Raw genomic sequence first — 13,364 nt, forward strand, 5'->3', positions numbered from 1 at the left:
AACTGATGTATGTAACTTATTGTATCTGTGGATATTATTTTAAAGTTTCACAGTCTTGCACTGCTTTTCAGGTACTGTCTTTATTTTTTAAACATCCTTGTGAATAATCCATCTGTAGGAGGGACCACTGGGTTCAAAAGGTCACTGCCAAAGTTCAAAGGTTACACAATATTTTCCTGAAGAAGTGACTTGAAAACACACTGGGGAGGGAAAGACAGACTGACCCTTGTCTTGTTGTGCAGGACAGAGGAGGAGGGAGTGGGGCTTTCCATGGCACCGCAAGCTGAAAACAATACCATCTTTGAGTCAACGACAGATTGCTGCTGCTACAAGATAGAACAGTATCACAGTACACCTCTGTGACTACTTTGTGGGTTCACTGAGCAACAAATGCCAGGAACTTTACCTGCCCAGCTGAGCTGCAGTAAGCCTCTAATGTCTTTTATTGCAACTCGTTGGTTAGGCTGTACGCTTAAACATGCCAGCGCTTCCAGGCATCTTCTGCTCAACTACAAATTGTTTATTTTCATATCAGCCCCCGGTGATTTGAGAGCTTTGAGCTGAAGGCTGGCTGTAGTTAAAAGGGGACGGCCAGTGCTGCCCTGAAATGAATACGAAAAGCAGCTGGGTTTATCTTCACTCACTCTGTGACATGTGCTTCTAAGAGAAAACAGGTGACCCAGGAGGAGGAATGTATGCTAACTTAAATGTAATGCTGCAGCTTGAGTGATTTGCTATCACTTAAAAGACCTGCATTTTACGCCATATTAGATTTACTAATCAGTTTTATACAAGTATCACAAATTTGCTTGTTTTTCTAGGTCTTTCTGAGCTTGTCTGCCTCACCTTGTTTAAATGGACATCCAAACTTATGTTTGTTAGTGTTAAAAAAAGACAGATATATGGATTAAAGAATCTTACTTTCCTGCTGCTGTTGATAGGAATATCAAATGATTGCATGAAATCAAAAAAGCAAGAGAGTGAGTGTCAGAGCACTAAGTAGACACACATGTACTTATACACACTGGCACACAATAGAGGAGAAAAATTAATAGAGCAAGGTGTAGCTTTCCACTGTAAGTATATGATCTTCATGCCCAAGCCCTTCAGACACACTGGTTGGATATATTTAGAGTCCCTCGTCGGTGTATCCATGCTACAAGGCAGACCGCAATTATTCCCAACAGCGGAAGGGCCAGTGCTGGTCTGAGATCAGTAAAGAGGAGAGTGCGTGTGTGTGTGTCAACTGGTACGGGACAGGATTAACGCCACAAGAGTCAGAGGCCAGCTCTGCCAGTGGTCCATTTGTATTGAAAGTAAGCCCAGCAAACTCAGAATGTTTTGCTGGGCTTGTTTTTACATTCAAATGCTAAGCAGTACATTCTAAAGAAATTAAACCATAAAAAACATAACCATGTGATCTATAATATCAGCACATGAACAGTTGGAGAGCGTGACTGGCTCACTTCATGGTGGTGAAATAAAAATGATGATAATAATAACAACATATGGCAGAGAAGTGAGTTTTGCTTGTGTCTGTGAAGGTTCTCAGTCATCCAGGTCATCGTAGTCAAAGGAGTTTGCAAAGAAAAGCGTCTGGACTTCTTTAAGTTGCAACTTAAAGAAGTCCAGACGCTTTTCTTTGCAAACTCCTTTGACGAGTTTTGCTTGTGACTTTTTTAGTCATCTGGTAAGCAGTCTGTGGGAAATTGGACCCTTGAATGCTGAATTCATGTGTGATTTTATCACAGGCGTGCAGAAGTGAAAGAGGAAAGGAGTTTTTGGGCTCCTTATTTAGCTGGCCTCTTCTCTGTATTTACTTTTTGCTCTTATTTTCCTTTTCTAATAAGCCATGCACAATGAAATGCATGGTATTTGTTTTACAATAAAGCATACTTGTTTGCCTAGGTACTTCTCTGAATTCAGTGCCTAGTTATGAACATCAAAACAACTAAGGCAGCTGATATGTTTGCCTGAGGCAGCAAGGCTGTTGTGTTTGAGTATGTTTGAGTTCTTTTAATTCTACACTGGAACGCAGTAATAGAAACAGTCATCTGTGCCACACAACAGCACAGTGTCAATTTCAAATCTCATTTAGAAATGTTTCTGAATACCTTGAACACTCTAATGTTATGCCCTACCAACGCTGCGAACCAGTATTGCTCTGCAGCAGGTGTCTGCCTGAAGTCTGACAAAGCAGTACCATCTAGTGGCAAATACTGAACATGTCAATATGTTTACATGAACCATTGCCCTCACATCTACTGCCATAGACTGTATGGAAAAAACAGCCTGCTGCAGTTATCCCAAATGAGGTAACTGCGCCCCCTGGCTGCCAGTTCTCCAATGTGTCCGATTGTCGACAAATGTACCCTACAATGACTACAATGACTGTTGTTAACCCCGCTCACTGTCAGTGTTATGTAAGTGGCCTCCATGGTACCATCATCAAATCAATATGACTGCAAGTTTGCTGAATGCACTAACAGGTTTGTTGGATGCAAAGAATCAAGAGTAACCTTATGGACCTGAGAACTCCTTTTCTTAATTTTTAGCCTACAAGAGATCATCACTACTTAATATATTTGGTACACTTGAATGAGTTCTGAGAATGAGCAAACCCCATGCATGTTTAAATTATGTAATCAAATCACAACATGATCCACTACTGTTCTAAAAACATGCACCATTTTCAGCATGTTTTTTCTTGTGCCACTATTTTGCAAGCACACGTAGAAGAAGTTATGAATGAATATTACCACAAACCATCATTAATCATGATCAGTGAAGCATCCAATGGCACAATCCTGGGAGGTCAAGAGTAGCAAGTGATACAGTGCTGCTCCCAAAATATCTAAGCTGGGACTGATGTGAATTACATGACATTTGCAGCATATATTTTAATAAAATTACACTGCAGTGTAGCTCTGAGTAAAGCCGATTAAAAATAAACATTTGCGACAGGTTTCAGGTGCGTACCCTTCGTTTTAATACGTGTTAAGTTTCAACACTGAAATATAAATCCAGCCATTTCTGCGGGGCGGGCCGATAACTCGCCCTCCAATCAGCGGCTACAATGGGTTAACACGTGCTCCCAGACGACCAATAGCGAGGGGCGGACTTGCCCGTTTGCCGCACCCAAGTGAGGATGATGGCGGCTGGGCGGAGCGACGACGCGGGGACGACAATCGCACAGAGATAAACCCCGCCGTGAGGAAAAATAGTGAAAACCGTTGTCCTGCTTTCACCGAGTTCTGTTTAAATATCACCATTTCATCAAAGAGAGGGTAAGCGCTGATATAATCGACGTGGTTTGCATTTCAGCGACGGTGTTTATCCGTGGCGGTTTCTTCATATCGGTGTCTTTCTCGCTGTGTGTTCAGTGAAGCTCGGCTCTGTTTTGCTAGCATGTTGCCATTGAGCGGGGGAGTCTGCACAGACGCTGCTGTGCACTGTTAAACGACTGTTTATGCGTTTCACTGTCCTTTATTAAACAATTCACATGCGCTCAGCTGCTCCCCTGGACCCCACACTTTGGTACTCAGAATGTTTTACACTAAGTATCGTTAGCATTCTTTCCCAGCAGGCCTGTGACGGTGACGGTGGCGGTGGTATTTTTATTTTATTATTTATTTTTATGCATTTCACTTGCGCACAGTTACTGTTGCGTTGTAATTTGGACCCCTCTAGCTGTTCGGGTCGATAGGTTTAGTCGGACAGAGGCTCCTCGCCGTGCAGGTCTTACTCTAGTCTGGGTGTGTTTCCAAAGAGTGGGGGAGACATTTGGGTTGTCTCCAGCTGTGTGTGTGCTGGTGATGGAGCAGTTTCCTGTGCTAGGTCAGACAGCTTTATGTCCTGCATGATAATATGGGCTCGCACACACTTTTAAATAATAAACAGGGTTTTCAAAAGAGAGCAAGAGAAAATGCGTGGAATAATGCATTCTGTCAAATGGAAAGCTTGAAATGTATAGTACAGAAATGAGGGCAAGCTGAAAGCCTAAAAGTGTTATGGCTTGATGTGCATGGCATCTGGAGTGGGTACCACACCACATAGATTAAAAAAAAAAAACAACTATCCTTAAAGGATAAATTTCATTTATTAGTGTGGCTTATAGAACTGTGAATTGATCACCTTTTGATAACCTGGTGTTGCTCACAAAATGAGTTTCTGTCATATTTGTGCACTAAAACAATGATAGAGAAAAAATGATCTACTTGTAGCCTTAAATGTTCACCTTGAATAAGGATGGTTGAAAGATGGTCAATCTCAATACAGTTGCCCATTTGTTTTGAGGCCCATGCTTTCAAACAGAGCCCCTAAGCTGTGGCTGTGTCTGGCTTGTTTATAAAGTCTGCTGGGAAGTCCCTTCCCCCACTTTGTACTGTATGAGGATTATCAGAGCCAAACTGCCAAGATAAATTGTCTGTGAGTGTATGTGTTGAGGCACGGTAACTCCCCAGATTTGGTAACTCTGCCAGAATGAGCGAAACTCCCAGAGGATGGAGTTTAGCTTCGTCAGTCTGCTGCCACCCTCGATACACACTGAACTACTTCACATACAAACTTACTGTAGATGCAGAGCTCTGTGTTTAACTCCCACTCCCCACGCCTACACGCTTGACTACAGTGCAGCTGAAAATGTGTTCCTCATTTTAGCTCCCTTCTCGCCGTTTCACTTTTTCCTTCCTTCCTCTCCATATGTGATCAGTTATAGCAACATCTCAGGTGGTAGTGGCAGATGTGAAAATGGTCATTGACGAACTTTTATTTGCTCCATAGAGGTCACCAAAGATCATGTCAATTTGATGCAGCTGTGTTTAGGTTGCATATTTAGCTGGAAGATACATGCACACAGACTAGCATAGGCCTTAGTGTAATGCTAGGGAAGCTGCACAGGGAGGAGTGTGTTGTTTCAGAGAATGGTCTTCCACCACCCTGTCCCATGTGACATACGACAGGCAGATGAATCTTGAACTGCATTTTCACAGCAGGGCTAAAAAGTGTCTCACCTTGTCATGGCAGTTACAAAAGATATCGTTTCCATACTCATCGGCCCACTGAGGGTGATGCAGTTAATGTAGCACACAGTAAATATAGCACTACCAGCCTGCTGAAACACTCCCTGTGAGGCACAGATGGAACGTCGGAGCCGTGTTGGCTGGGATGCATCACTGCACACATGAAAGAGGGAGACAGAGAGTTTAATGCCCACTTCTACAGCCTATACCAGTGAGAGAGAGCAGCAAATTATAATGTCTTAGATGCCAGCAAAGAAATTTCAATTTAATTTAAATATAAATTTTGGCTGCAGTTAATCTGTTTTTGCAACACAGTGTAACTCCCGCCTTGTTTGTAGTGTGTGTGCATTTAACAAAAATATACATTTAAAAAATCCTTGATGCTTAAGGGGTCGACGTTAGCCAAGCTGTGCTTGGAGTACCCTGGGGTCTAAGCAGACTCCTTGCTGCATGTCGATCCTGTGGGGGGTTTTTTCCACTCACATTTCCTGCAATTCTCTTCAACTGCATGATCAAGAAATGTAAAGTTTTTTTAAAAAGCCCAAAAAAACTAGACCAAAAACGTTGTCTTGTTTTGAAAAATAAGGTTTCAAGATTTCACTTAGCTTTGACTCTTAAGTCCTATGTTTGAATATGAAATGGAAAAAAGGAATTACTTGTTTAAATGACGCCTCCCATTTTTTTGACATTATTTTTGATCAAGGAAAAAAAAATAGTATTCATGTAAATTAATGTCAATAGCCTTGTTTACATGGGCACAAGTAACCTCATTAATAGCCTGTCTGGATTAAAAAGAAGTGTAAACATGCCAATTTGAAGATTGTTATGTGATCATGCTCCTTTGAGGTGATTAAAATTTCCAATTATTAATTGGTTTGATCTGCATTTAAGTAGTTCTTCCAGTGTTCAGGGTGAAATTCTTACTCTACATGTCTGTTACATCAACACAACAAAAACAAGTTGAAGGTCTGTTCAAAAAGGAAAAATAACACAAAATTCACAAATGTTAGAGAGAGGAGAAGCTGAAATCTGTGACACGCGGCGTTTGTTTACATCGGAAAACACAACTGCTTCTACCGTTTTCCAGAAAGTTAGACTATTCTGCGCATGTCAAATGCTTGGATGTGTGTAAATGCAGGTAATGGTCAGATCACTTTGTTTAGTTTCTATGTAAACAATGACGTTATAATACAGGTTTTAATTAGATTTACATTTTGCACGTGTAAACATGGCTAATGAGAGCAGCATTATGTATTTGATTTGCTGCCTCTTGATTTTAACATGTTAGCTTGTTTAATTTAATGAGAATGAAATAGTCTCTAAAGGTGCTGGTAGATTGCTTTGTTGATACAGCTTCTTTAATTTTCAGTGGAGTGCACAAAACAAGACAAGACAACATGCACTGGGCAGAGCTGGAATGACACCTAATGCATTCTTTCTGGTAATAGCAGTTAGAGATGGTGCTTTCACACACGCAGAAATACAAGAGTTACTATTGGATTCTTTATTCCCAGTGATGATAGGCATCCAGCTTGGAGATATAAGGAGTTATTGTCTGAGTGCATCTGTCAAATGGCTGAAAACGGATAGAAACATAAAGACCATCACTACTTTTTATGTTTGTTTGTTTTTCTTTTCCCCGCCTCTTACAAATCTTTTCAGTCTCTCATTTGATTGGCATATTTTTGGAAACAACAAAATAGATCTTTTAGTCTTAGCTTAGTCATGCGGAAAAGATGGTTTTAGTGCAAGCTTCCGTCTCTCAAAAGTAAATTATGATAACACTGAAGTGTGCACGAACACACTGAGTGGTTGGGAGTTTATTAAGAGCTGGACGCACAGAGATGAGAAAGCCCGGGGCTGGTCTTCATGCGCCACCTCTTCTGTGTTTTTGTTTTTCTGCCGATCATTGTCTCATCAGTCTCTGGAGTATGGAAACATCTGTATTGGGTGTTGTCAAAAGAGTTCAAAACATCAGTCACCAAGAGAGAATGTCATTATTTGCTTAGTACAACAGCTTATTGTTCATTTTCCTGTTTAAGGGTAAAAATGTATACTGTAATAGAAAGCCGTGACTAGGATCTGGAGTATTTTGTTGTGATACTTTAAAATTGTATTCATAAATGCTTTGCACTGTCACCAGCTCTGCTAAAACTGTGGACAGACTGTCACTTTCAGTCTGTATCAGGCTATTTGTAGTTACTGGTGAAAGTTCTGTAGCATGGCTCTTTTTTGGCAGGATAGGATTTTATAGGACATTAATTTGTCAGGTGTGCCACTAGTTCGGTAAATATATTGCCCTGATCCCTACCTTATTTATCAAAATTTTTGTGCTTATTTTTATTAAGTAATTTGCAGGGTTTTTCTAAGGTTTTTCTAAGGTTTATTTGTTTGGCGTATATTGAATCAAATGCTGTTTAAAAAAAATCACACTTTCCTCAGTCAGTGTGAAACCAAATGTGCTCTTTTATCAGCTTTAGCACCCTGTTAAAAGAGAGACCTCAAACAAGGGGATTTTGCCATTACTGCAGTTGGCGATAAGAGAGTCTGACACTGTTCATCAGCTAGAGCTTGCCTCAGAGCAGAGTTTCTCAGGCTTCAGTTATGTTTCTGATTGCCTTTGCTGCAGGCTGGGGTTAACATGGTTGTTGTCTCTCCAGTATGCAGTATCAAAAGATCATTATTCACATCTCCACCCCACAGCTAGTCTTGTAGCAGCTAATACATTTTTCCACAAACCTCTGTGTCCCTTATTTTTAGTTAAGACGGAGAACACACTGCTGAGATGAAGTGACGATAGTAAAGGTAGCTATAAAGTCCCCGGCATTTGCAGGGTAGTGCATGACATGTCTTCAAACACACCCTGAGCTCTATTCAGCGACTACAGAGCACTTTCCAATACGGATTTTCCAGTGGGTGTGGTTACAAAAGCCAACATGTTCTATGTAATCCATTACTGCATGATTGATGATATTAACTTTGCTTCCAAAGTAATTCCTGTAAGATTAAATTGTAATAACCAGGATAGACATATTTACCTCTCAGCCTTGTTGTCACCTGGGAGGGTGAGTGGGTGAATGGCTTGGACACCTAAATGCACTGAAATAACTCGAAAATGAGGTGACATAGGAGCTTGAAATTGACATTATAGGTGCATCTACTAAAAATCTTGGACTACTTCAGACTAAGAAACCAAGAGCAAAAGCAACCTCATATATTGCTATCATACTCTAAATGGCACCATAGTGGAAGTGAAATTATTTCCTTGTAGTCTTGTTGTCTGATAGTGAATTACCAAACTAGTTAACTGAGTGGCACATTAATTCAAAGGTGTGCTTTCTGACACTGACTGCCTTGGAGTGTGATGTTGGCCCACAGCTGTTCTTACATAACAGCAATCTTTATAGGCTGTCCTGTGTTTCCATGGTGATGTGTTTGGTTTCCAAGGCAACTGTACTCCTAACAGGAGCTGAGGCCAGCTGAACACATGCACCTACATTTCTTAGGAGAAGGGAGGAAAGGGCCTGGTGAAATGGCAAACTTTCTGTGTCTGATGATGTTTTGCTTACTCTGTCCACAAGAAATAAACACTTTTGAGATCTGATCATTTGTCACTTGTAAACACCAGAAAAGAGTTGCACTGAAGATGCTCCTGCTGCAATTTGTAGTGTCTGTTGTTTAACAGCTGGAGGGACTCTGTTAATGTTTGAAGTGAGGCTGAGTGGAGTAAGAAATTATGTATCAAATGCTTTTGAGATATCACTGAAAGTGACCTTATTCAGTGCTGTTTGAGGGTTTTGTTAACGCATAAAATTAAATGTTCCTTTTGACCTTTCTGTGCTGTTTACGCAGGTATGGCGGTGGATTTGAAAGCTAGCAGATTATTGTGTACCCTTTGTCTTCTTTCTCTCACAGCTCTCCTTCTCTCATCTGCCTCTATGTGGTTTGAATATAATTTAAGAGATACATGATTCCACCTGAATTTGCAGCACTAAGCAGAACTTGTAGCATTGTGCATTGCAGGTTTGGATTCTAGGGTGATGGCAGCTTTAAATGAAAGGATCCTGTTACAGTGTTGCTGCGGTGCTTTAGTGCGCAAAGCTGGCTCAGTGTGAACAAGATTTGGCATTCCAATCAGACCTAAATGTTGTTTTCATGGTTTTACTATATTAACTTTGCCTCAAAGAGCCCTATTAATTATTAGTATCTCTAAAACATTTTTTTTTTTCAAAAAAGATATCAGTACTTGTCTGATTAGAAACTTCAACACAAGCACAAATTTCTTCGTTGCCACTGAGTGCTAATGGACTGAAAAAGATGCACAGTTAAAGCTTTTATAAACAGTCTCAATTTTGATATTGATTTTAGGGCATTAAGCTCAAATGGATAATGCTGATATGTTGCTGACTTGCAATAAAATGCTGTGGGCCATTAGTGTCAATAATATCTGTGGGTACTTTTTTTTCCTTAACTAAACTAAGTCGCAAAAGTCCAGTTTCATCAAACACCATTTATTTATGCATTTATTCTGTGAAATGTCATATAATTACAATTCACGCAGTTTCAGATTGTGAAAATGCCGACAAACACTCTCCACTTCTCAGATGGATCTAAATTGGTGTGTTTTAAACTCTGCATGAAAAGGTATATTTCTGTATTGTGGTGTTGATTTTTCTTCATTTCTTGACTGTGGGTACAATTTCTTTGCCTCCTTGCCATTAACGGTTAACACCAGCGTGCAACAAACAACAGGAAATGTAACGTGGCTTTTCAGCAAATCAAATCAAAGTGAAAAAGATGTGACTAACTGTCTGGAAGCATTGAGACCTTTTTCTGGTAACCCACTCTGACACGGGTCAGTCTTTGAAGAACTGCAAACACTGCAGCGTTGTCAGATAGCTTTGGTATGTGTTAGTCTCAACTCTGCCTGTAGCTATTATGAATAAAGTGAAATGATTGTACAGTGATTTAAAAAAGTTTATGATGTATGAATAGCTTACTCTAGAAGAGATCATTGCCTTGCAACAGCATGCAAGGGCTGTCTTGGACGCTAAGTGATGCAAATTTTCTTTCTTAGCCTGACTTAATTAATTTGGCACATGGGCATCAGGGCAGCTGGTGTGGTACTGCAACTTCAGCAGAGGCAATTGTGATGGTTTTTGCAAGTTCAGCAATATCTGCACACCTTCAAACCACAGCTTTGCTAGATCATCAGAGCTGCTTCCAAATGTTACTGTTTGCTCAGCATTGGTAGGACTTTACTCGTGATATGTAAACAGTCAGTTTTTTAGGTGGGGCATCAGTTAGGAGTGAAAGAAGAATGTTGATACTGATAACTGAAAAAGGATTGGCCCGATTGGTTAGTCTGATAATTGCATGATCCCTGCATACATGCATAAAATACTTGCATATTACACCTTTTTAAACAGCATTCTTTGGGTTTTAAGTTGTCGTTTTGGATGTTTCACACATCACACTAGAGCCAAAATGATTATCACTATTTTTTTTTTTGTATCTGTATTGAGATTCTGATTATTCATTTTTAGTGACAAAAATGTTTTTATTACACTTTCATGTGAACATAACAGTGCTTTAACATCCATGTTGTGCTACATTGCAGCTAATGTACAGATTTTTAGCATAAAGATAAAATTTGTCCTCCTCGTTCATGTAAATTCAGTGAATTTCTTAGAAGAAAATTTGTATTCACCAAAACGTAACACTAACTGAAATACATTTACATTGAGCTACAATCCTGGTAATTAAAATATTTTTGCAGACAGTGAGGTTCACTTGACCTCCGTGCCTCTCCTAGAGGCAAAATATAGTCTTTAATTTGTGTTGCTTTGCAGTGCAGCAACAGCTCTTCAGCACTCTATGATTTCCTCTTGGTTAACATCACTAAAATTATTTCCTAACAATGGATGGTGATGTTCACTTTTGACTTTGGTTATCTGTCTATCTGTAGTATTACTTATCCATACTAGTCCAGGAAACTTTGCGATTCACCGTGCCAGGAACAGCTGTGATCGGCTCGTGGCGGCATTAGCTTGGCGCTAATTTAGGAAGCGCTTGATTTGCTGTTACTTGGTGACTTCAAAACCTTCATTTAATTATCAGAAGTGAAAATTGTGATGGATATTAACATGTGATTAATTGTGCAGCTCTCCATCAAACTAAATATAGTAGTAGCAGCGTGACAAAAGCTGCCACTGCTTCAGTTTTTAAAATGATTGATTTGCTCCTTCATGTACTGAGGATCAGTCATTAACACCTTTTAGCTTTACATGACACATTAATTCCTCTGATCTGTTTCCTGAATGACTGAAGAGCAGAAAGCTTTGTACTATGACCTGTGAAAGTTGTTTTTCTAGTCCTATTGAGGCTCTATGTGATTGGCATATATTTCAGTGACTTCATTCATAATGATTCATCAGGTAGAGCTCTTCCATGATTTGTGACAGATGGCTTAAATATATATGCAAAAGTACACAATCTAAGCAGTGCTGCTGACAAATTTTATTCAATATGTAACATTTTATGCTGTACATTTAAAAAAGAAAGTATATTTTGTTGATGGAGATTGACCAACAACATGGAAAAATTGACTATTTGGAGATTCCCTTGCATCATTAACAGGCCAGGGACGGAGGATCTCTCTCCCTAATGAGTGTCTGGCACCAGATCTCAGTGCTCTGTATTCCTCTGTCAATACCTCACGCCCTAGTTACATCATGACTGAGTCAAAACTGAGTTTTTGTTCCTGAATGGTTTCAAAGAGGAGTATGCAGCCTCGCTGTCTTTTCTCATACTCTTATTTCTTAATTGCACTTTAAGTTAAAGGAAAGCAACAGATAGGAAAACAAAAGGCGAAGAACATAAACGTCCTTGATTTTAGGAAATCGGGGACGAATGCCATTGCAAAGATAGCCATGTCAACCTCAGCTGTCTCCTCTTTGGACAGAGTCTGGAGTTTCCTTACACGTGGAAGACGTAAGGATTATTTTGTTTCAAGTATTTACATTTTCATCATTTTGCTCAATGAGTAATACTAAAAATGATGCTAATTCTATACACTAACTTTTTTGATAGAATGCACAAAATGTAGAAACTGCATATTTAGTCTGGATGTAATTGGTGAATAGAATTTAAACACATTTATCTTAAAATAAGGTTGTTGTTTTTTTTTTTTTGTTTGTTTTTTTTTTAGCATAATGCTAAATAAAAGAAAATGTATAAAAGTGCAACTAAAATATGGAACCAAGCAGTAAAAGCAAAAGTTACTTTGTATCCAGGCACTGCTGGAGTGAGAGGTCTGCCGAAAGCCTTATTTAATTGAAATGCATAGGGGACAAGCAAATGGCACTTCAGTTGGACATCCCATAAGCATTAGGAGGTAAATCAATTTATTGACCAGCCAAACTAGTGCTGCTAAATGTAACTGCTATCTTTAATGGATCTCAGACTTTTGTGATGTGCTTTACTGTGTTTAAATGACATGTTTACTGTTATAAGATTTTAAATATTAGATTTACAATTATTACTTTGATATGATACACACCTGTTATCATACTTAATAAAGACATTTTAATAAAGAGCCGGTGGATGTTTAGGACTTAACTTTGGTCTCTGCCAGTGGTCTTTAATTATTATATTGTTGGTCTGACTATACCACACATGAAGGTATTTTATCCTGCCTATCTGTTGTACAGATTTAGTTTATTAAATAAAAAATTGGACAAAGTATTGTTGGTGTAGAATTTGCAAAACTGGAAACCAAGTCCTGATTTAAATGAGTGACCTCAGATCTGTGGAAATATTGGTGTTATTGATGTGGAAAATCTCAGAACACCAATAAAAGCGGGCAGGAAGAGAAGAAAGGGGGTCCGTCAGCTCCCCCTGTTAATCTGGATGCTTTGAGTTCAGTCTACTGTTGTCATGGCACTTTTGGCTCAACATTTGTATTGATTTGAACTAATGGGCTGCCACACACACACACACACACACACACACACACACACACACACACACACACACACACACTTCCCTGTGCTCATGAGTTTGTCTGTGCCCTTCAGAGTCAGCACTTGAGTACTTTGTCCAGTGACAGACAGCTGCGAACTATTTATCCTTACAAACACCCAGCCAGGAGGATCAACATGGATCTACTATAAATCAGTCTTCTGGCTTCATGTCTGCAGATCCCTCACTATTGTTGTTGTCAGTTAATTGTTTTATAGCAGCTGCTTTAGGTAATATGCAAAGCCGTAAGAAGTAACTGTTAGAATTTGCAGTGTATATGGTATAAGTCATGTACACAACATGACATAACATGCCCTGCTC

General features: G+C 39.5%; 1 protein-coding gene across 22 annotated transcripts in view; it reads left to right on the forward strand.

Annotated features, from left to right (window-relative positions):
• Positions 1-3,122: 3,122 nt before the first annotated feature.
• The window catches only part of add1 (adducin 1 (alpha)), a 29,878-nt gene continuing 19,636 nt past the window's right edge, over positions 3,123-13,364 (forward strand). For 3 of the 22 annotated variants that reach the window (XM_025908868.1, XM_025908870.1, XM_025908871.1), the window contains exon 1: positions 11,835-12,014. In XM_025908868.1, the coding sequence (XP_025764653.1) occupies positions 11,954-12,014 (61 nt within the window). In that variant the 5' untranslated portion in view covers positions 11,835-11,953. Of the gene's footprint in view, positions 3,288-11,833; positions 12,015-13,364 lie in introns of those variants that run through there. The other 19 variants (XM_025908866.1, XM_025908867.1, XM_025908873.1 and 16 more) reach the window with 16 other exon arrangements.

The sequence above is a fragment of the Oreochromis niloticus genome, linkage group LG7 (assembly GCF_001858045.2).
Source record: "Oreochromis niloticus isolate F11D_XX linkage group LG7, O_niloticus_UMD_NMBU, whole genome shotgun sequence".
NCBI lineage: Eukaryota > Metazoa > Chordata > Actinopteri > Cichliformes > Cichlidae > Oreochromis > Oreochromis niloticus.